At 46.6% G+C, this 24,849-nt stretch overlaps 1 protein-coding gene across 5 annotated transcripts in view; it reads left to right on the forward strand.

Annotated features, from left to right (window-relative positions):
• LOC119393692 (hemicentin-1) overlaps positions 1–24,849 on the forward strand; it is a 234,632-nt gene that overhangs the window by 199,396 nt on the left and 10,387 nt on the right. For 3 of the 5 annotated variants that reach the window (XM_049416321.1, XM_049416319.1, XM_049416322.1), the window contains exons 5-14: positions 7,101–7,397; positions 13,831–14,103; positions 14,741–15,007; positions 16,620–16,970; positions 17,825–18,079; positions 19,538–19,804; positions 20,656–20,787; positions 21,327–21,360; positions 22,550–22,656; positions 24,157–24,210. In XM_049416321.1, the coding sequence (XP_049272278.1) occupies positions 7,101–7,397; positions 13,831–14,103; positions 14,741–15,007; positions 16,620–16,970; positions 17,825–18,079; positions 19,538–19,804; positions 20,656–20,787; positions 21,327–21,360; positions 22,550–22,656; positions 24,157–24,210 (2,037 nt within the window). The remainder of the gene's footprint in view (positions 1–7,100; positions 7,398–13,830; positions 14,104–14,740; positions 15,008–16,619; positions 16,971–17,824; positions 18,080–19,537; positions 19,805–20,655; positions 20,788–21,326; positions 21,361–22,549; positions 22,657–24,156; positions 24,211–24,849) is intronic. The other 2 variants (XM_049416320.1, XM_037660817.2) reach the window with 2 other exon arrangements.

Raw genomic sequence — 24,849 nt, forward strand, 5'->3', positions numbered from 1 at the left:
ACGAATCGGTATAATACGAAAGTAAAACGTGTCTTCACTGAAGTAGTGCTTATTGTGCAGTGATATATGAGAGCTTGTACAATTTCTATTCGTATTTGGCAACTATAGCACTTGTTTGACGTGGATGCACCTATGTTTACGCATAGTGGCATGTCTCCATCGCGACGACTAACGCCCATGATCATGATTAAATCGTTGTGGTAACTGAAGTTGTGAACATATATTTGGGCACATCGAATCGTGAATCCCGAGTAAATATGACATCAACCAGCTCATAGTGCAACTCTGGTACCCGATATGCACTTCTTCAAGACGTCGTCAATTAAGAAGAGAAGGGGCACGGTGTGCGCTTTCTAGTAATGGGTAACCGACGCCTATGCTCATGCATACACTACCACACTGCGCTTCAGCAACGCGGGAGGCAGAGGTTCGTAGCCTGAGCCGCAAACGCGTGCGTCTCGCTGACCTCTGTCTCGCTGCACCAAGGCACGACATTCGCCCGTCGAAATCGTGTCCGTTCTGCAACGCGTATTGTAGCCGTTTTGTTAGTCTGTGCTCTCGCAATCGAAGCAGCAGGCGGCGGAGAAATCCCGTTGGTGCATGTGGAAGCTGCACTACTCCGATGAACCGGCGCACGCTAACACGCAGCGAAAGGCAAAGATCGTAACTGCGTCTATGGTGCCTCGGCGACGCCAGCGTGGCCAGTGTCCCTCGATGGTGTCGAGACTCTTCAACCATGACCTCCGAGATCGCGCGCAATCTCGGAGTAAGCGCTAGTGAGTGTCGATCGTGACGCATTACTTCTTTTCACCTCTCACAGACGGCGGCACCACCCCGCTCCGCCCCGCCTATACCTACACCGTCAACAGAGAGCACCGTGCTAGATAGATGTAAAGCGCGTACGTGAAGTGTCCAGAATCCGCCTAGGTAGCTTAGTCGGTTGAGCTTCTGGCGCTTACCGTTGCGGCCGCAAGGTTGTGGGTTCGAATCCTAGCGGCGGATCTTTTTTCTTGGTTTTTCCTTTCTCACCCGTTGGCAGTCCATTTTATCAATGTCACATCCGTAACGGATATACTTGGTGGACCCCGACATAAAGTACTTTCGTGTTAATAATAAGAAAAAGTAAAATTAGGAGCCCTAAATAGAATCAGGAAATGGGGGCAAGCGAAGCTTGGGGAACGCGTGCCTGCACTCTTAATCAGATCCTGGTTAAATGCTAGCTATATCCAGGAAACCAGACGAAAAATGTCCGGTTTCCTGGCAATATCTAGCACTTTAAGCGGGACCTGAATAAGAGTGTGACCTACTATTTTTCCTTCTTTCTTTCTTTCTTTCTTTCTTTCTTTCTTTCTTTCTTTCTTTCTTTCTTTCTTTCTTTCTTTCTTTCTTTCTTTCTTTCTTTCTTTCTTTCTTTCTTTCTTTCTTTCTTTGTATCGCATTGTGCAATGCTTCCTCTTAAATTTTTTCTTCCTCCTTACCGGGGAATTGCACCTTCATCCACGTGCTTTTCAGCGCAACACTTCTGTTGCTACAGGCAAACAACAACGGTCATGCGTGAAACAATGAAAGGCAACAGTGAAATGTGGCAACGTGAAATGACAAGCGACCATATTAGAAATAACAGGAGATTGCCATGTTAGTAACGGCTGATCGCTGTAAGCCCACGTTTGAGAGATCAGCAATTATTGGGAAACGGCGCATACAAATACGCATGTGAGTGGTGAACCCTTGAGGGCCTCATTTGTGTACGCCCGCATTTCTGTAGACTCATCGGCGAGGGGTTTTTCGCGAACTATGCCGCCACCGCTACCGAAAATCGGTACATCATAGAAGCTTCGCTTCAAAAAAAAAAAAAAAAAAAAACACCGCTTCGTGTAAAAATACAGTTTATATTACATTGTTCAATGAAACTTGTTGCTAGGCGAGTTGCTTCTTGATATTTAAGGGTGCAAAATGCTCACAACTAGATAAGGACGAGAGGTCAACGCGGACAGGCGCAAACATCAACTGAAATCGAAAATACTAGACAGAAATCTCTCCCTGCAAAAGGCGCGCCACATCGTACGACCTCTCCATAGCAAAGGGATAATTGATTGACAACTTCTTCAGTTGTTTAAGCAAGAACTGGCTAAGTGCTGCTACGATCTATTCTCACTTACAGTTGTGCGAAATGGAACTGCCGTACGAAAAGTGCTGAAATAGTATCCGCCGAAAGCTTCGCCGAAAGCCTAAGGTGGCCATTATTCAAAATTTTAATTCGTTGAAAAGCAGTGCAGCCCGTGTAAAGCGTATAATCAGTAAATATGTGCAAAGATCTTCGTGGTAATCAGCTGGTAAGAGATGTTAGGGTTTGTAAGAAAAGAAAACGGGCTCAGCGTTTCCTTCAGTGCAAAAGGCACAAGCCGGTAGTTCGATTTTGCACAATTGTAAGTGAGAAGGGCTCGTGAGGTATTTACAGCCGATTATTGTTCATGAAATTAAAAGGGGTTCCTAGTCAATGATCTTTTTGCTACCAACGGGTTCGGATGATGTAGTTCGGTTTTAGCGCGGGGAGAATTTTCTCGAGCTGTTTGCTCTCAGTTGATGTTTTACGGTCATGAACATAAGTAACTATATTAACTTTATACGCAGTTAGCTTGTCAGATGGATGGAACATAGCCTGCTATAAAAAACAGATGAACAAGGTTCCTGCTGTATAGGTCACGTGAAGTACTTTCAGCATTAAAACTACCCTGTTACCCGACATCCTTTCATTATTCGGACAAGAAGTGATCATTAGCGATAGCTGCGCACGAAGGAGGCCAGAAACAAAAGAAAAAGAAAAGCAAAACACGAGGGAGTGACAGGCAGCGGAGGAGTTTGTCCCGTTTTATAATGACGTTGCTCGCCGGAGCATTGTTGAATCCTGGTTGTTAAGCAGTGCGCGCGCACTCGCGACAACAAAAGGACGGCCCACAGTCACCGCCCTTGTGTTCGCGCTGCCGGCGTTTAATTTAGGAGCCCTGTCCTTAGATCCCAGCCTGTCTTTTCCCCCCTTTTTTTTCGGTCTCAGTCGGGACCACCTTTCTTCCTTTCCCGAACGGATCTTTCTGTAGAGGGCACGGCGCAAAATAAGCCAAGCCCCGCCGCAGCTTCGTGTGTGTCAAGGGATGAGTAGACCGCGCTAATGTTGGCCCTATTTCCGGCCAAAGCGGGTGCTAGGAGAGCGAAGCAATACCGGCCGGCTTCCGCTGAGGAAATTGCTCGGCGATACGAGAGCTCTTCGGGTAGGCGCGCACAAGAGCCGCGCGCAGTAAAGGAGATGGGAGGGGGGTTACCTCAGAGAGGTAGAGACGAGAACGGCCGCCGGCTCTTCAAGGTATGTGCTAGGGCCAGTCGGGCTAGGCCTTGTCGGAAAGCACGGGCAGCTGCTCCCTGCCTCGCCGCTGGCGCGTTGAGGTACTGGGTTTCCGACGCCCGAAGCGCGGACGCCATTAAGGTGTCCGGACGGCAACGCCTACGCATGCCAGGCTTAGAGAGAAGTGGGTGGCAGTTGACATATACCTGCGTGTGTCGAAGGAATCTCTGGGACTCGGAAACGTGGGCTTCAGCGAGTCGGAGAAAAACTGAATTACGGGCTCCGCTTTGCTTGCCGTGATGCTTTTACCGGATGCGAAGGGCAGGGCCACGTTAGTCTGTCGTTATGGAAACGTTCCCAGCACTCTGCCAAGTAGCGCAATTTAGCGTAGTTTGCGAACAGAGAAATTGTTGTCATGGCTTCACACTTCCGGGTGTGCGTGTATGCAACGAGAAGGCGAGTAGAAAACTTCGCTCTTAGGAGCGTGGCGTTTTCGAGACAGCTAAGCACCAGCTGAGGAAGATAAAGCATTTCGCATATTTATGGACCGTGAACACAGTTAGCTAATATTGAGAGGGCAGCGTATACAATTATCGCTGATTGCCTCCTTCGGGGAGAATTCAATTGTGGCGCTTGTGCTTTACAAATATTCATTTCAACGTACGCAATTCACATGAATATTCGGCAGCTTAAATGTGCACGCGCGTGCATTTTACTTGGATCCCCAAATCCACTTTTAGATAAACTGACAGTTTGAGACGCACTGCCGCAGATTCTAGCAGGTACATATATAATAAGCATGAAAGTACGGTCATGCAAAGAATGCAGTCGCAGAATACGCTGCATGCAAATCAGCTAGCATGCCGCACGCACCCAGTGCCAGCAGGTGGAACAATTAAGTGCATACAGTGATGCAAGGGCACTGGGCAACTTATTAACGCTTTGTATTCTGCGTTAAAGGCGCATTGTTGCGCGTAGTCTCATTAGCGTAGAAGCAAGAACTGCGCGTAGCTAAAACTCTAGGCAAGCTCTTCGTACCTATTATAAAATCAGCAGCGGATGCGATCGAAGATCAGTTTTGAACGCAAAATGAAAAGTCGCTATTAGGCCGCATAAGAGACGTGATCTCTTTCCTAATTTTTGTTTCAAGGACGCCTCGTTGTAATCTGCGTGGTTTGCAATGCAAAGGCGGCCGTGTTATCTTACTGGGTAAACATTGCGGGAGATTGGTCTCGTCCAGGATTTCACAAACTCATTCTCTCGCGCCAAAGCGTTTAGCATCTTGCCTCATCCCACAAACTTCGTCCTCCGTCACGCGAGATCCCTTCGGAGGTTGCATGCTTCAGTTTGCCGGTTTCGGGTCCCAAAAAAGGGAGAGAAAAAAAAAAGCGCGATCATTTCCTCATTTCCCCATTTCCCATTTAGCTCACACGCTCTGCGGTTTCGGCGATAGATGCACGGTGTCAAGTGTTATAAAAGAGAGCCTTCGTTTCCGGGAAAACAAGTCGGCCCAGCCTTTTTAAAAAGGACGCTCCCTGGAGTGTGGCAGCCGGATCTTTTTCGTTTCGACGGCGCACTACTTCTAATTTCATTGTGGGGCACGTGCGAAAGCTGCGTCCGTATGGGATGCTTGGACGGAGGCTGATGGGGAGGATATTTGCAATGATGGATGCGACAGAAAGCGTTTCGTATCACGCTTGCTTTGGCGCTCGAACAAGGAGGAATCGTATGCCGGCGTGAGAGTGGCCATTTGCAGGCAGGACACGTTTTCCGTCCGCCATTACTCAAAGCGAGTGTTTGGCTCAAAGCCCGTGGGCAACCCTCCTCTTCATTTCTTTTCCGTATAAACTTTGATTTTGTTTTGTGCACAAAATGCTTTACTCCTCACTTTGTCTTCCTTTGCCAACGTTTTTTCTTTATTTAGTGTTCTATATTGTAATACTTTCTCTAAGCCCAGTAAAAGTGAGGGTAATGAACGAGAAGAAGGTGCTAAGAAAAAAAAAAAGGAATAGCTTTTGTCATTCTGCTCCTTGTATTCTATTGTAAGTCACTTTTTAGGGGCGAAGCTCCTTAGGGTGTGGGCCATTCCCTCCTCTGTTCCCTCCGTTCTCTAAGCCCAGTAAAAGTGAGGGTAATGAACGAGAAGAAGGTGCTAAGAAAAAAAAGGAATAACTTTTGTCATTCTGCTCCTTGTATTCTATTGTAAGTCACTTTTTAGGGGCGAAGCTCCTTAGGGTGTGGGCCATTCCCTCCTCTGTTCCCTCCGAGATTGTTCGCACACTCGCCCCGTTTCAGACAGGAGCATAAGGTTTTTACTCGTTAAATGCATTTGGTCGGAGCTACAATCCCAGAGAGGCTGAAATTTATGACTCCCGCAATGTTTCAGACTTCAGGCATTCATACAGTTCAGCATTAAGAGACTTCTTTTAATCATATATGGATAGACATTTTCGAACTGTGTATCGCTGCTGTCATAACATGTGATACCGACGTTTTCAAAATGACGCATTGGGAACATGCCTGTGTCCTCCGTGTGGAGTACCACAAGCTGCAAATTACTGAAGCGCTGCTTCTGAGATCGAGATAAAGAAGGCTCATTCTTGCAGCAGATGGGGTGAATTGTAGCTTATATAATAAATCTGCAGCGAGCAAGCAGAATGCAAAGTAGGAGTTAATAGAGGAACATAAAGAGAGTGGCTCAGGAGTTCCAAAAGTGAGAAATATTACTTTCGATCGCTGTACCGGGCACAGGGCTAATTAAAAAATAGTGGGGTTTAAAATAGAGAAAGGACTGTGATCTAGCAATTTCCCAAGATAAGTCTTATAATAAATCCAGATCGATGACATTATCTGTCTCTCAACTACGTTAAAATGAGTAATTGGTCGAAAAAAGAACAAAAAACAAAAGCAAATAAATGCAGTAAAGGAGTCGGGGAGAGAAAGTAACATAGAAAGAACCGTGAATACAGAGTTATAAGAATCTGAAACATTAGAGCGTCCCACCTTGAGACATTAATGTACAAATTGTACTGTTGTGTTGCCTTCTTAGTATGACCGCATGCTACTTCGATCTCGCGTCACTAAACTTGATGGTAGATATTGCTTGATTATTTGGCAATGTCCTGATCGCGTACAAGACGGGCAAACAAAAAATACTGTACAAACTTGTGCATTTTTTAGTTTCGGACGTAGGCATAAGGGATCGAACGTTGTGGACCGTTCATAACAGCATAAACGGCAGGAAGTGGAAGATGGAAGCTTGCGATGAAAAAATCCGTAAAGATGGTGGGGGGGGGGGGGGTGCTCGAGCCGACGTTTCGACAAGTGGACTTGTCTTCTTCCAGCCTTGAAGAAGACGAGACCACTTGTCGAAACGTCGGCACGAGCACCCACCCCCTGTTTACGGATTTTTTCATAACAGCATAAAGACACATCAAAACGGTATTCAACGGAGCCAGTTGGTTCATAACTAACACTGGTTCGAGCAGCGTAACCCTAAAACGAGGGACAAAGACAAGACAGACGAGAACATCGCTGTCGTTGCCTGTCTTCTCCTTGCCCCTCGTTTTCAGTTCCGCTGCCCGAACCAGTATTAAAGGCACATCTTGTGGTTCACATTAGTTGAAAGGCCACTTTCGGCATTCGCTTAACATCCATGTCCTCGAAAGTTTACAAGTATTAATGAACAGGAAGATTATGCATTTGCGCACGGCTTTGGTGCCTTAGCTCGCAAAGAGACCTTTCTCACTTTTCATGCACACAGATCCACCAGAGGTGAAAATCGAACAGAGCCGCGTGGGTGTGGTGAAGGAGGGCGGTCACGTGGTGCTGCATTGCTCGTACACGGCAAACCCACGCATGATCCTCGACATGCGCTGGTTCAAGGACGACGCGCCTCTGCGGTTCGACCAGGACGATCGGCTGGAGCCCAGCAATCCGGGGCTGCCCACGCTCACCATACGGCAACTGACGAGGAGAGACCGGGGACGGTACAGCTGTGGCCTTCGAAACGACATCGGCTGGGGAAACTCTTCAAACTTTGCCCACTTGGACATTCTATGTAAGTACGCCACTTTGTTTACTGCTTGAAAACAGGATTCATTGTTCCGATGCAGGGGGGATGATGATAGGAAAGGGTGTTAACCAGGGTTTGCCTAGTTTGGTACCCTGAACGCATTTAGGTTAATAAGGGAGTAAGAGAGACTTCAGATTAGTCCAAATGATTCACAAGCATGATGTAGTGTAACTACAGTCGAGATATGCTTTTTATAGAAAAAAAAAAGATCTTGGGAGTTATGCCATTTGCACCCCTGTATGAAGAAAATGTACGAGATACATTTCTGGCAAAAATAGCACTGTGATTAATGAAAACCGATTGCCGTGCGATATTCTGAAAGCGCTGAACATGTTTTTGCGCGATACAGAGCTCGACGAGAGACTGTAAATAGTTTTTGGACATTCAAGGACTTATTTCGTCGCCACTTTTTTCCATCATCATCATCCGCATCTTCTCTCCACTCTCTATACTACCACTCTCCCCTTTCCTACTGCTGAGTAGCAGGCCAGAACATTGATTCAGGCCGACCTCTCAGCTTTTCTGCCATAATAAACCATTTCTCTCTCTCTTGCCGTGGGCGCTCCGTATGAGAGGCTTTGAAGCATTCATAGATACGCGAAAAAGTTGAGGCTGATAGATTTTACGGCGAAATGCATTCTGATCGTGTTCACGTAGATAGGCGAAACTAAAGTTTACGAGTCTACAACCCTCACACCTTTATGAGACACCAATAAGTGACTTGATCACTCAGGTCTCTCTGTGGGGTGGAAATGAAGTGGACGAATTTGCGCCTTGTTAGAAAGCTCGCTTGTTCGCTCAAACAGGCACGACATTCATTGGCGTCTGCCAACGGCGAGACAGCTGTGCATGTTCTTAGGTACTTCGGTATCGCTTTCTTGTGGAACATAACCTAGCTATATCTCATGGCACTGGACAATTAGCTGCGTCAAACGGCGGCATGTCCAGATTATGACTGGTCTGGACGACGGGATACAAAACTATTTTATCGCGGTCAATAATTTGCACTTATTGCGTGAAAATGTATTTATTCTAGTAGTTTCATTAGTCGTCTAATTATCGTCTCGAGACAGTTTCAAATGAGTCTAGAATAACATTCAGATAGAAAGTGCCTAATTATCTCACCTGTCTCACTCCTGAAGAACTTCGAGCGTGTTTTGCAAACCAATCTGTACGTCTCTGTGAAGCTTGAGGTAAATCCATTACGTGGATTTGCGTGCTCTTCGCCGTATCTATGGTAACCCGCCGCGCCATAGGAAGTAAAACTTCTCATTGCGTGTGCCAGTTCCGGTTAGCGTTTTTAGTATTCTTCCTTTAACTTCTTCGGCAAGTACAGCCGACCAGTGCTTTATGCAAGGTCATCGCGGTTGTTACCAGGTTTATAAGACGGGGCAATTTCTATGGTATAACCTATTTAGAGCACGCCTACAGTCTGTCTTGTATTTCTTTTCAGGTAATGAGAATGAGTCATTAGCATTGCGGATTAAATGCAACGTTATAAAGCCGTGGATCTTTCTTCTGCTTTTGCAGGCCGCTCTCAGCTTCGATTCTATCCACGGCTGGTTTCGAAGGCACTGCAGCATAAAACTGATATAAAATCTAGGCTCATGAAAGAAATTTGCGACGGCCGGTGAAACTAGGTCACCGTAACGACGTTATTCTGTCGCGGTCTCATTTTTCTGAAGCAAGCTATGGCTTCGCGCGATTCTTTTTCACCGAAATGACCGCAAGTGGACGACTCGTTCAACTTAAAATAATGAAAAACGACTCTTATATTCAAGTTTTCCTAAACTTACACGTGTGTATTGTTCTCCAAGCTACAGCGTTCTCCACGAATCAAAACATATTAAATCCACGCGGGATGCCCTCCTTTTAATGCGTTATAGTTTCCAAAAAAGTTTGAGATACATTAAGCAATATTAACATGCGTGTTAGAAAAGAACTCACCAGGCTGAAAAAAATCGAATCAGGAAAGATCGCTGAAGCAAGAAGTGCGGAATCACGTTGAGCACATTATGAAATATTTCTTTTTATTCTTGAAAATTATCAAGCGCGCCTCGTCTGTATTGTCGTCTCTGAGTACACAGGCGTCATGTTGACAGGACCCTGAGCAATAAACCCGAAAGACGTACACTGTGAGCAGCATCGTATATATTCATTTTCTCGTATAAACCAGGGCGTATGCTCTCGTCACTGCTTGCCGAATGCCAGCTACTAAGAAAGCATATCTGCGGAGGCGTGCATGGCGCGTTCACTTCAAATCCTAAAAGGGAAATCCATCATCTCTCGAAGCCTCGACGGGCGTAAAGCTTAATGTAGTGAAACGGCAAACAGCGGAGTTCACATCTTGAAAGCTATCAAGGGGTCCCACGCCATGATTCACTTTCGAAGAGAGGGGCCCACTCCTGCCGAACCCGAACGACAAACAGGAAGCACTCGTGAAAAAAAAAATGTACAGGCAAGAATTCGTACATAAAAAAATCCCACTATCTTTGAGGGTGACTCCACTTCAGTGCGTTACGTAACACAGTAGTACAAACGAAAGACAAACGCAGGCTGTAAAAGTGACGAAGCAAACTTAAAACGGACTCTTTCCTTCTTTTTACAGAGAAAAAAAAATCTGACGGAATAACACGGCGAGCCAGTCAGAAGCAAAGGCTGGCGGAATGAGCTGAAGCACATTAAAGTTCTTTCAGTCACAGAAAAATGCGAAACAAGACATCCGAAAAAAAGAAATACGTACTAAAATTTATATACAAGAGAAAAACGGGCCCAAACGTATCTTTCCTCCCCACGGGGGCACGCACAATACGTGCATATATTCGGATCACTACCGGCAGCTTATTCAGCACGCTTCACGCTTCTCTGTGCACCGCGCATACGCGCCGTTCCATTACCCGCCACGCAGCCATTCACACGAGCAGCGCGAAGTGCGACCGAGCCGCGATACTTCCGAGGACCGGATTGATTCCTCCCAGAAGGCATTCTTTCCTATCTTTTTTTTCCTTTATTATTCATTACTTGTCTCGCAGTTTCCTTGGGGAGAGAGGCTTGGTGCCCTTGGTCGGGCTGTCAACGTTAAGGAAGCGGCGACAAGTTATTGTTCATTTCGAACCTGTTAAAACGAGTGCAAACGTATGAATGTAAAGTAATAGCTTTCGAAGCTGTGCTCAGGCATGCAAGTCACCAAAGATGTGCGTTCTTCAATAGACAGCTGTAGAAGAGGGTTCGTATGCTTCACGTTCCATGGAACTACTAGCTATTTTCGTTACGTGGGTACGCAGGAGGATGGCGCAGGACGCATGCGCAGTGACGACAAGCGCTAACGCAAAGCTTAGCATACCCTATTCTAAAGCTGCCCAATAGACAGTTTCAGAATGGGGTTCGTAGCGTTAGCGTTCGTTGGGTAGGATAGCGTAAGACGCATGCGCGGTGGCAGCGAACGGAAAGGATGGCGTACGCAAAGCTTTGGATACTCTATTCTAAACCTCTATATTAGCTCAAAACGCCAGTGTGCCGCAGAATAGGAGTTCAATTTCGCCGTTTCCACTCAAGCCTTTAGCACAATCAAGCTGCGTTGGAGTTTCATGACAGGTTCGGTGTTCTTCTAAATTCATTTAAGCAATGCAGGAGTATAGTGTCGGTGACGTACACTGTCGTGTGCATCCAGGTAGATCAAAACAGGGCTATATATATGCTTATAGCAGACACAGCTAGCGACCGCTGATGCTGAGAATTTTCTTTTTATGCGCACCGTCCACTTTGTGATAACTGACGCTAACTAATTAGTACTCAGCAAGGAAAGCTTTAGTGCCACGGACTCTCTCTGCGCGGTCCATAGGCCATCATCGTGGATGGTTAGAGACTACTGTGCTGTTTATCTAGTTACGCTGCTTCAGTGGTTGCAAAATATTTGAATTTATAACTATCCTTCCCTGAACATACATTAGTCGTAACTACAGTCATATGTAGACGTCGCAGCGTTAAAATCAGCCTATGGTCATTCGCAACGAGCTTTTTCGAAGACCCCAGTTCTGAACGACCCAATTAGGCGCAAGACCTGCAAATCTCATCAATGAGTCCCGTCTCACCGCCTGGAACCCTCGTTGCCTTCCTCGTCTGTACTCTCGCTGTGACAGGGAAGCGCGGAATTGCTAATTGCATACATGCAGCCAATTTCGCAATGACAGTCCAGGCTGATTGAAGTACAGCTTTCATTGCTTGTCGCTTGAAACGTGGTATCGTTCGGTCCCACGGGCACGAGGTACTTCATCCCAGCATGTGATTTCGCCGACGAAGCCTGATGTGGAGATCTCATCTACGATGCTAATGAGGTTGTAATAAAAAAATGGAGCAAAATTGTTCATTCCGCATGTCTGCAGTTTGCTTCGTGGAGAAAAAGAATTGTCTTTGGGCACCGTACTTCCTAAGGTGTGTTCGCGCCTTTTCAGTGCGTGTATTAGAACCATCTGTGTCTGGGTTTTTTCTAACAGTAACGGATAAAACTGACGTAACATATTCTGCGGCACATGGAACCGAGATAATTGCTGTCCTTCAGTTTTATTCTATATGAAGTTGTACCGTTGTTCAGTAAAATTCTCGTGCAACCTGCTGCGAGTTCGCGTGTACCACTTCGACGTCTCGTAAATAAGAAATCACTGAAGGTAGTTTAAGAAAGATCGAGCTGCTGGAACTTCCTCACCATGACTGTTTGGAATATGACATTGTCAAGACGATGACGTTCTCAAGACCACGGCATACACAAGCAGCGAGCAATAGAAAGCGCGGCGATCGCTTCGTAGTGCTCGTACTCGGTGCGTCTTTTCTTCTTAGTTTTGTGCTTTTTGTCCCCTCTTCAAGAGATTGAGGAGTGTAGTAATTGCCAGGAGACAATTGCTGGCTATCTTTTTCTTACATCTTTAAAGTTTACATGTTTGCTTCTTTATTTCACTTTTTTTTGCAGCTTGTGTGTGCGACTTTTACGTATATGGTCCTAAGGACACTAACGACTCTTTTTTTGCCTAACAATAAATAAGTGCATATGTCTAAAAACATAACTACAAATGTGCTGCGTGTAGAAATCAGTCATCATTGTAACACACATGTTCCTGCCGGTGTGGGTATTAAACTGCAAGCCACTCTACACGGGAAAAAGCAATGAGGAATAAAATAAGCCTTGAGGGAAATAGAGATTTTGGCGTAACAAAACAAACACGAGAAACAGATGGGCTTGCTCTTTAGGCCTCAAAGGATAACATGCCCATCAAATTCACGATGATGTAATAACAATATCTGGGGTTTTACGTGCCCAAACTATGACATGATTATGAAACATGCCGTAGTGGAGGGCTCTGCAAATCTTGATCATCTGGTGTTCTTTGTCGTGCACCGACATCGGACAATACACGGACCTCTAGCATTTCGCCTCCGTCGGAATGCGACCGCCGCGGCTGGGATCGAACTCAGGGCCTTCGGGTCAGCAGCCGTGCACTGTAACCATTGTACCACCGCGGTAGACATTACAATGAATGCAGTACTGCGAACCTAAGATGTACGAGTACATATAAAATTTGCTAAAGTTTGTCGAGCGACCCAATATTCTGAATAGCTACTAATGTGCATTGTATGTGGTCAATGCACACCTGAATATGGTAGGCATTTACCAGCGACACCGGCTGGTCTGGTGCCCGGGACACGCCGGACTCGAATGAAGCGAGGGAGCGTATGTTCTAGTTCGAGGGCTCACTAATCGAGCGGAGCACCTGCCCCTCACTAACTAACCTCTGTTAACAGGGCCAAAAGAAATTCTTTCTCACCAGCGGGGCACACGACACACATATGACGCTCCTAACAAACACTTAGACATTGAGGATGCCGCAGACTTGGAAAAAATCCAAATCAACGTCTATACAAATCTCTCGAGATTGCATAAAATTCATCCTATGCTGTGCCAGGACGTCTGTCCGCAGCGTGGTGGCATGCCAACGTCCTTCCGAATCTCGTGGGGGTGTGAAATAAAACCAGTAAGTTTAGAAGCATCGCCTCCTTTCTGGGCTGCTGCACGGGAGTACAAAAGCTGACATCACAGCCTCTGCAGTACATTTCTGAGGGGGTCACGCATATTAACAATAGCCCAGAGAGGATTATGGTGGCGCCCAGGGAGCCTTCTTTGACAAGATGCATACCATATCGCAGACTTTGAAACGAGCAGTGGGAGGCGCATCTAGCCTGCTCGGATCCGGAAGCGTAATTCGCGCTCCTGTATAAGGTCCGCCGGGAGGCGAAAGCCAGTGAAACCCTGGACTTAGGGCACCACCCAATCAGCTCTTGAATTCCCTTTTGCCACCTTCCCTAAAGTAAGCTTTCTTTTATCTCTCTGCCTTGCGAAAAGAGTGACATCTCTCGACATCATTCGCAGACGTCCCAACAGTGGCAGCGGTGGTGTCTCCTCCGTTCCTGGAGGAGGGTCCCGGCACTCGTGTGACGCTGTCGTGCAACGTGCTCGAGGGTAACCCGGGTCAACTGCGGCGCGTGCGCTGGCTCCGCGACGGCGACCCACTCAACGAGAGCACCGAGCGTGTGGTTGTGTGGGCCGACGTGATGCGCAACGCCACGGGAAACTACTCGTGCCAGGGCGAGAACGATGCCGGATGGGGGCCCGTGTCCGACACCCAGGAGCTGGCCGTCTATTGTGAGTACACGCTCAACACGTTGACGCCTTAGGAGCGTATAAGGGATGCCATCTAGCACCATCGCGTTTGTGGCGTAGGATCGAGTTGCTGGTCAGAACGAAAACGATCTTCCTGTTCGACTTTAGATTGCAAGTAAATGTTATAATGACTGGAACCCACTACAAATAAGTGAAATAAAAATAAACTCACAGGGAGCCTAATGCATTCGCTTAAGACGACTCGAATGCGAAAGCCATCTTTTTTTTTTTTTCTCAGTCGATGTACTAATCTTCCTCCCTGATTAGTGTAAGGCTACACGGTATCAAAATGGGCGTCATTTTGTTTACTTGTATTAGCCAGTAAAAGTGATCGTAATCGATATCTTGCGTGTATATTCTTTCTTCATCACTGTGTTCCCGATGCGTACAGGTCATAAGCGGAAGGAGCCCTTCAACGTTTCAATATTGGCAGTTAAGTAGAAAAAGCATAGTTTTAAATCAATTAAGTTTACGCAATGTTTATGATCATCGCTGATGCGCAAAAATAACTGTAAAGGGGTGTTAGAAACTTGAGCAGCGTGATGCTAGGTGAAATTAATCGGAGAGCTCCGCAGAACTCCAGATTCCAGAAACAGGATTGACGGCAATACCCTTTCAGATCCTCCCGGCCCCGCGAGCGTCGTGCACGCCAGCGAGTACGCCGTGAAGGGCAAGACGACGACTCTGAGCTGTGTGGTTGAGGACCCGGGCCTCCCGCCGGCCACGCACTATCGCTGGGAGTTCGAGGGCGAGCTCATCGCCACGGCAACCGAGGCCGAACTGGTGACGCCTCCCGGAAGCCTCACATCACGCGGCCGATACTCCTGCGCGGCTGTGAACGACGTCGGAGCTGGACCGAGTGGAGACTACGAGCTTCCCGTACTGGGTAAGGATCAATGAATTTTTTTATTTACGCGTATTTAAGTGACGTGCTTGCAAACATGAGGCGTCTGAACGAACAGATTTCACTGAAGTAAGAGGAGAGACTTCAACCGTGAATCGCGTCGTTTAGCGAAATAGCGCTACACCAACGTGAAGGCTAAGGCCCGCATTCACAAATAAGCTCACGTGCTGAATAGCTTTGCTGTCCTCGCGATATTTAGAGTAGCAACGGCTAATGTTGCCTTCGGCTAGAACAAATGGTTCTTATGGAGAAAGAGACTGACGAAACACATCCCGGTGCGCTCGTTGTTAGTGCGAGAGCCCTCTGGTTTAAAGTCGCCCTCAAATGATCGATTGGAAAGAAAAGTATGAGATAGTCCTAATACGAAAATATGCATTCACTATATTGTTACGCAACGATTAACGCGACCTTTATTAGGCCCTGAAGGCACAGTGAACGTGGGCGTTCATTAGACACAATATTTACTTCAAAGTGCTATCGTGGTGAGGGTAAATAGTGCTGCTTGAGCATGGTTTTCCAGCAAGAACAACACATGAGTGATTGTATCAATACATTTTCATTTGCATTAGTAAACCGCATATGCGCTTAATGAGTCTCTCTGTTCTCTATGAGAGGAGTCTGGACAATTTGATATAGGGGGATTAGTTCAGGACACCCATATTATATGTTATATTAAAGGCTGATGTCGCTTTTTGTGACACAAAAGGTGTCCTTAATTACGGCGTTAAAAGCAACCGAACCGCGCGTCCTTGAGACCAACCACTGAAGGAAATCCTAGACATTATGGTATATATCGATCTTACTTCGTCTCCAGCCGCAACAATAGCCAGAAAAAAGAACCGTGCTTTCTTACGCTTCTTTCCGTCTCAGCGGAGTCTGTGTACGTCTTGGGAAACACCTTTCGCTTATTCTCATTGAGCAGCGTGCGATAAATAAAGGAGGGCCGTACAATAGAATCGGGCATGTTAGAGGAGAGGGGAGAGAGAGAAAGATTTACAGAAAGGCAGAGGTGTCGGTCTGAGCTATAACATGCTATGGCCTGCTACTCTACACCGGGGTAGGAGAACGGGGAAGAACAAGAGTAATGAATGACGATGACAAGTTAGGGAGGTGAGTATATACATTCACGTCAAGTTGGCGCAATGCTGTCGCCGTAAATGCAGTTCAGTGGCTTGCAGAACGGCTACGACCACTCTTACCACCACAGTGCACTGTTGGCCTCAGGCCAAGCGCTTAACACAACCTCATCAGTTAGAACTCCACGTTTGCGCCTGTAATGTTACCCGCTACGGTGGTCTAGTGGTTATGGTGCTCGACTTCTGACCCGAAGGTCGCGGGTTCGAATCCCGGTCGCAGCGGCCGCATTTTCGATGGAGGCGAGAATGCTCGAGGCCCGTGTACTTAGATTTAGGTGCACGTTAAAGAACCCCGGGTGGTCGAAATTTCCGGAGCCCTCCACTACGGCGTCCTTCATAATCATACCGTGGCTTTGGGAGGTTAAACCCCGACAATTGTTATATTATGTGCCTGTGAAGTTGATGTGGCGATGCGTGGCAGTGTATGTGTGTTGGACGCGGTATTCTCTGGCTCGCAGCACCGCCGTCGTTCATCGACCATCTGCCCAGCGTGCACGGGGCGCTGCAGAACTCGACGGACGTGAGCCTGTCGTGCCGCGTAGAGTGCGAGCCGGCCTGCGTGATCGAGTGGCTGCGTGCCGGCGAGAGCATCGACTACAGCCCGCAGTTCAGCATCCAGAGCACGCCACACCCCGAGGAGCCGGCCGAAAACCGCTTCGCCTCGGTCGTGAGCACGCTCAAGTTCGACATGACGCAGTGGCCCGGCGGCGTCCTCGACCGGTACTCGGACAACACCACGTTCACGTGCCGCTCGAGCGGCAACCTGGTCGGCCGGGCGGTCTCTTCCACGACGCACTTCGAAGTCGAGTGTGAGTTGGGCAAGCACTGCCGCGCTGGCGTGACCCCCGCGCCTTACACTTTCTCTACATTTCGTAATCATCTCTCACGCTACTATCAGTGCGCAATAGTAATCTCTTTCTTGCTTCGAATACAGCAAGAGTGACGAAACGGCGAAGTTGCACAAGCGATATCGCAGCTGTGGAGCTTCGCTAGCAATGCTGTGTGCGTATATGAACTCTCTTTTCGTAACGTATTTCTTTTAATGGAAAACGTAAGCTGAATGATAGTACTGCTTATTTAAAATAATAGCATGAATTAGTGGTCGCCGATTGATAAAATTCTTCGCCTCGATGGTATAGCGGTTACGGTGTCCCGCTGCTGACCTGAACGTCGCGGTTTCAATCTCGGCCGCGGTGATCGCCTTTCGATGAAGGAGAAACGCTACAGGCACCTGTACTGCGCGGCGTTAAAGAACACCAGATGGCTTAAATTTCTGGAGCTCTCCACTACGGCGTGCCTCATAATCATATCGTGGTTTTGGCACGTAAACCCCATAAATCATTGTTATTGGTTTATAAATGTAGCCTCGTCATTGTCAGCGTACAACGTTTGTGATTCTAAAAAAACCTAGAGTAAAAGTGTCCTCGAGGCCGAACCTCGATTTTTTTAGGAAAAAAATATGTTCCCTGTACTACTTGGTGTCCTATTGTTGAAATCTGAATGCGACGCTTTCAGAAACCCTCCGTCATGCGGTTAATGGATGGTACACTAAACATTGATGACAGTGTTCTAACATTTATTTATGTAACCAAATATGTAGACTCGTGCAATTCTTCGTTAGCAATTCCGGTAATAGATGTACCACGTCCCTTCGCTGCCTCAGATCCTCCGGAAGACATCGAGGTGTCAATCACACACCTGCTTGTCGACGAGGGCAACGTGGCCGAGGAGATTACGTGCACCGCCAACTCGAAGCCGCCGAGCGAGTACATGTGGATGTACAACGACCAGGTCATCTCGGACAGCCCGCTGCTCTTCATGAACTACAGCCTCGGCCGTGAACGCAGCGGAAATTACACTTGCGTTGCTAGCAACCGACACGGATCGACGTCAGCAAACACCTACATTGACGTCATCTGTGAGTATACAGCTCTTTCATACCCTGTCATCGCACCTTTTTTCGCAGCTTCAACGCACGTGTCACCAGTCGGTCTACAACCATTACCTTGTCCTAACCATCCGTTTGGGCACGTGGGCATCGATTTGTATGGACCACTTCCTCTGACGTCGGCTGGTAACCGCTGGGCCGTCGTCGCTGTTGACCATCTAACGCGATATGCCGAAACCGCCGCGCTCCCAGCGGCTACAGCGCGCGATGTTGCCTCCTGCCTGCTACACTGATTCATGCTGCGTCACGGTCCACCCTAGGAGCTTCTCAGCGATCGAGGCCGTGTCTTCTTGTCGGAAGTCGTTGAAGCCATTCTCAAAGAGTGTCATGCTGTTCACCGCAAAACTACTGCTTACCACCCGCAGACGAATGGCCTAACCGAACGCTTTAGCCGCACGCACTGTGACATGCTCTCAATGTACGTCGCCGCCGATCACACAAGTTGGGATGCCATTCTGCCCTTCGTCACCTACGCCTCGGTTGTGGTGCTCCACCGCTGACCCAAAGGTCGCGGGATCGAATTCGGGCAGCGGCGGCAGCATTTCGATGGAGGCGAAATGCTATCTAGAGGCTCGTGTACTTGGATTTAAGTGCGCGTTAAAGAACCACAGGTGGTCGACATTTCCGGAGCCTTCCACTACGACGTCCCTCATAATCATATGGTGGTTTTGGGACGTAAAAGCCTAACAGTCATCATCAGCACCTGTTTCCTGACAAAATAGCGTATACAAGTAGAAAGGGCGGTATCTTGAGCAGAAAGCGCGCTGCTCCTTTCATGAGCGGCACAACTCTCGAGATCAAGAGATTAATATGGAGCATTGTAATTACATGCTTCCTCAAACGTTCATTTCCTGCCACATGTAAAAAAAGATATCGTCCGCATTGACGCATGTAATTGATAAGAAGATACTTATCATAAATATCAAAATAGCATAACTGACAGCCGGCATCGCTTAAGCTCTTCGCTGTGGAGCTAAACTTTTGTAATAAGTGTGTTCTTCGGTGCATCGATTACGTTAAGCCACGATTACCTGCCATGGTGGTTTGGTAGCAGAGCTGCTGCGCTGCCGAGCTCGAGGACGGGGGCTCGCATCCGGGCCACATTATTTCAGCGTTCCCCACTATAGCGTTCCCCATAATCATGTTATGGTTTGACATGTATGTACAACCTTACAATTAATTTCAACTGAGCTGCGACCTTCATGCGATTCTGTTAAAAATAAAACTGTCGATCATTTACTTGTGGCAATGCACGGTCTGGTCGGAACTCCACATGTAGACAGACACAACGGAGTTCTGCGGCATTAAAACAGCTTAATTAAACGACGCAATATTTTTTCTAAATCACGCATCGCTTACCATAGTCAGTGCGGAGATGGCGGAAGTGAAACCTTTTTTGTCGAAATCATTTCCTCCGTGACTTCGCAGACCCGCCCTCGTGCGTGCTGTACACGAGCAAGAATTCGGAGGGCCAGGTGACGCTCATCTGCGAAGTGGACGCCAACCCAGCGCAGGTCAACATCAGCTGGATGCTGGGCAACGAGACGATCGAGCGGAACGTTTACTCAGAAGGACTACGCAGCATATACACCGTGCCCGACTCGACAGCGCCCGAATACTATGGCCTCTACCTCTGCCAGCCCAACAACTCCCTGGGAGGCGCAGAGTGCGAATACCGCGTGAACGGTCCCGGCGGTAAGCTTTACCCTTCGTGTATATCCCTAACCTACTGCAAAAGAAAGAGAAAAATAAAGAAGGCCTCATGGGCAGAATCTTTGACATGATCGGGTTTTGTTCGGTCTTCAAACGTTCGCTATCCGCTCACGCGATTTCTAGAAGCCACGTCGACGTAGATAGCTTGCTTATGGTCATGCGCGTGAGCCGAGGCGAGAGTTTGAAAAGAGAAAGAAGACTGAGAGTATACAAGAGTAACCCTGACCCCCCCCCCCCTTCTTCCGTATGATCCATATTTAGCAAACTCATATTAAGCATATGCGGTTATCACATAGAAACCCGTATGTTCCCGTTTACTAGTCGTCAAGTGCAATTATATGCACGTATGGGTTCGAGTATGTTTATATGAAATTATTGAATGAGGGAATTATCTGTTTTATATATAAGGTTGAAGGACCGAGAAAAGTTTAATAATGACCATTGCAGATGTTAGGCCAGCTAAAGTTATCGAATGCTACTTCAGGTGTAACATATGGTGGAGGATAAACGAAACGAAACAAAATAACAGTAATAAATAGCATGCCTATTCTTACGGAAAAATATGCGTGAAACGTACTAGCACGAAAAGCAAGGATAGTGTAGAGCGTCATTTAATGTCTGTAGTCGCAAACTAACGGGATCTGGAGTTAGTGAAGGCTGAAAACCAGGCACAAGTACAAGAAAGCTGTGTATTAAGTGAACTGTTCATAATATAATAAGCAGCGCAAAATTGTACCAAGGCAGTGTCGTGAGTTAGGATAAAAAATTAAATGAATGACGACAGTTCAGTGAACCTGGTCCCTCCATAACGAGAACTTTCCTGTCTCTTTCAGATGCCTACAACCATGTATACCTGGACGATGAGCAAGTTATGATGATTACGGGCATCGCGGGGCTCATCGTTTTAATATTCATTATTATCATCGTTGTTCTTGTGCTTATAATGAAGAGAAAGCGGAGGAGAGGTAAGCACTGAACTCTGCATGCATTTTGCACCCTGCACGCTGAGCGAAGCTATTTGTCTAGGTCTTGTAAAGGCGTTCTCGGATCATTTAAATAGAATTAGGTTTTCGTATTGGCGATGCGAGAAGTAGAGGAACATTTACGGGGACATAACGTGACAAATGCATGGTGCGTAATGGTAATGCCGGGAGTTTATTAGTGCGACTGCTAGGTCTGGTCAAAGGGCGTCACCACAGTGCCCGTGTCTTTACCATCGTCACCGGAGTTTCTCGGCTTGGCATGTTCTTCTTGCTTTGTCTTATTTTTATGCTTAAGCTACTCTTTCGAAGTATAGAATGCCATGGTTCTGTTTGCGTACATGGCTGCGAAGCGGCAGTTCTCAGTCACCGGCAAATAACTTTATTGCGGGGAGTCTTGATGGCAAGACCAAAGCTGCTCTGCGTGAACTCGTTATTTCGTGTAACTCAGTAACAAGACAACCCAGTGGTTAAGCCACGGTAAGTCAGACCTTAGAGTCAGATGTCGTGTGTGCTTATTACAGCTGGACCGAAAGAAGCAATTGAAGATCGACAAACGTAAGTACATTGAGCTACCGTGTTTTTAAATTTTCTTTATTACTCTATCGAAAGAAGTAACAACCGCTCCTTCCCCGATGTTGTTCACTAATAATCCCAGGCTTTTTTTGCGTTGGTGCATGGCTTGCTCGAGCAAATTTCTTTTGTGGCGCTGGTAATCTTGCCTCACATTGAATAGCTGTGCTGAAACAGGGTCACTAGCAATGTAGTAATTTTAATCAGAATGCGTCTAATGGCTTGGCTGTAACAGTATAATGATGTAGAAAGGTGTATACAAAGCCCTGGTGGTACAAAGCTCACCAAGAGCTGATGTTAACTGCATGTTATCACAAACATTAGGGCACATAGGCATCGATAACATCGATAACATTGCTTTAGTCAAATCGCTTTTATTGTGGTTCCTGACGAGTTTATTGCAACATAAATGTTCATAAGCACATCTTAAACAAAAGTACAACCCTGTACTGTAATTTCTGCAGTGATCGCTAGACGTGGATTAATTCGTTTTTTTAGCGTCCCCACAATTTTAGTTCTATAGTCAACATTGTAAAAAAATTTAATTGGGAAATGTAGTATGTCGCACGGGAACGCATGGTTCATGAAGTGCAGACAGGGCCTCACGTTAAGTTCAAAATAGGCAATACCAAAAAATCGGAAACACTTTTATAGGATGCTATTGATTAAAAATATAATTTTCGCAATTATGTGACTGAGTAGTTTAGAATGATTATGAATAACTGTACTCTATTACTTTCTGTTCATAACTTTATTCACTGACCATAGTAGCTCACGACTACTTAATAATTTGCTAAGCTTGTAGCCGATGTCACTGTCTGTGCTCTTTATGATATATTCTTACACTACATTCTGCTCTTTTAAACCAGCTAGCACGAATTAACCAACTGAATACCTCCAATGAAATTGATGCAGTTTTCAATCTATTGATTGGCATGAATGAGTAGCACTTAGAACATCTCGCCTCAGTCAGGACAATGTATTTAGTGTCGCTATAGATATCACCACAAATTTGTATCATTTACTGGCAAGGCACAGAGTTTTTGACCGAGACAAACACGAGCTGTTTGAGCTGCTTGTCCTGTGCCCAAACCTGATCATCCTTACCACATATAAGCAGAGTTAGGAATACGTTTAAGGCACTTGTTTTTGCTGACGCTAATTTCTACCATAGACCGGAAGGACGCCTAAGCCTGAGTGAAGATTTGAGCATCCACAAGGTTGACTTCCACCCACCTTATCTGCAGAATGGTAGCTGCAGTGATATCACAGGAAACTCAGGTAGATGTCCTTAACAATGTTCCTTATGCACCTTACTTTGCTCTTAGCTCGTTATCCGTGCCATAAGCTTCTACTCTCCTGGACAATTACGATATTTCGCGCACATCCGTATCGAGCTGTATCTGCAATGCATGCTAACGGCGTTTTTTTTTTCTAACTGCCGCAAATAGCATACCAAGTAAACGAGCACTTGTCAGTGTTTATGATCTTATGGCGTAGAGCTTACCATTTGTGCACTGGTTGGTAGATCAAAGTGGGCGCTCTCTGCCATCATACGCAAGAAGTTTGCTAGTATAGCTGAACACCTTTATTACGAGGCATACATTGCCGCTGCAAAGATGGTGCATGATAGTCAGGAGGACTGACATTCGGCAATAATTGCGGAGGAAAGCCGGCAAACATCTAACTTTCTAACTCTCCTTATTCATCCTCTTCTGTGCGCAAATGGTTCGCTGCTACGCACGGCTGTAACAATGCATGACTCGCTTCACTGCCTTTCCAATCATCTGCATGAAACCTGCCTGTGCGTAATGGCTGTTCTGCAGCTTCACAGACATATGAAAGTTTGTTACATCACAGAAAACGATCATGGCATGAAACTCAGAAGATGGTACTATACTCACTGAACAAAACACGTTAATTTAACGCTAAATGACGCGCGTGCTTTCGTTTCCGCCATTTACAGTACAAGTAATACTGTCTTAAATTCTGGACGCACAATTGCATAGAAGTCCGCATCACATTCAGTGACGAAGGCACGTAGTCACAAATTCTTTTTAGCATAAAACTGTAATCAGAGAAAACTTAAGCTAATGGCGATTTTGTGCATACAGTCACTAAAGTGCCCAAACAACGGAAACGGTCATTCGTGAATAGGAAGCTTTAAGAACTTTGGCTGAGGAACCAAATGCGCTATATTTCTTTAGTATGTGATCATTGCTATTGGTCGCGTTCGCTAATGATAAGTCTGACGTCCGGATTGGTGGGAAGATTGCTTTACGAACAAGTTAACGAAAGAGAAAATGTCAGCCAATCATGATACAGGACGTATCCTTGCCGAAGACAGTTGACCAATGGCAACGAACACTCACCGAACGAAAAACTTTGTCATTTCGGTCACAGATACGTAGCGGTATAACATATCAAAGTCTCAAACAGTTGCGCAAAGTGGGCGCTCGACTTTAACGTTTCCATGTCGCGTTTCATTCCTTGAGTGTAGTACGTAATCGTCATAACGGCTTTGTGAAGGCACTTGCAAAGCTCATTGCTACAATGGTGCGGAATAAGAGAGTAACTGATCAAAGCTGGTGTCAATGCATGCCTTTCCCACTCACAACCCATGCCATGAGAGTTGAGCTTGAGTCCTGTGTTAAATGTTGCCTCTTCCTTTCCCTTCCCGGTATCTCGTAATCCTCTCCTTCTCACTTCGTACCCTGCTCTGTAACACGCACGCCCGGCATGCCGTCTCACCATGGCACCAACCACTCCCTCTGCACACAGTGATTGCGTTCAAGAGAGTTGACGAGGCCAGAAGGAAAAGAAGAATCGTCTCAGGTGAGGCACGTGGTGACTGTGCGGACACTCCGATATAACTGAGTCTTCTTTTTTTTTTTTTTTTTCACGCAGAGCAGCTTTGGTGCGCCCAATGAACAATTGTAGACGCGATTTGTCTTTCACTTAGAATGTTACAGAGAGCACTGCTTGCTTTAACCACCTCTCTCTTTCTTTTCGTCATTCTCTTCGCAGTACTAACACAAACGACCTCGTTTTGGTCGATACAGTGACGTGACGCGATCGCACTCTCCTGTCAGTGCTGCATTCAAAATGCATGGGCGTGTCGGCCAGCTGTACAATTGTTCTGCCAAGTGCTCTACCAACTGTGCAATTGTACATGTATCCGACTCGGACAATGGTAGAGCATTGGACGAGTAACTCGAACGTTGTGGGTTCGCATCCCACCGACAGAGTGGTGACTGTTGGTCCGCTTTATTTCATTTCAGTTTCCGCCATAGTTACTACACTACAGTTAAAGATAACTATTAATGTCCCCTATGCGTTCCTTGACCAAACTGTTCGATTCATTTGCTTCTGTTCATGTTAAAGGCAGCCGAATGCATTCTGACGCTTGTGCCGGTCCGATAGACGAATGGGTAAGGTGCTCAGCTCCTACCCACAAGGGCGATGGTTTGAGTC

Source organism: Rhipicephalus sanguineus, chromosome 5 (assembly GCF_013339695.2).
Source record: "Rhipicephalus sanguineus isolate Rsan-2018 chromosome 5, BIME_Rsan_1.4, whole genome shotgun sequence".
Taxonomy (NCBI): Eukaryota; Metazoa; Arthropoda; class Arachnida; order Ixodida; family Ixodidae; genus Rhipicephalus; species Rhipicephalus sanguineus.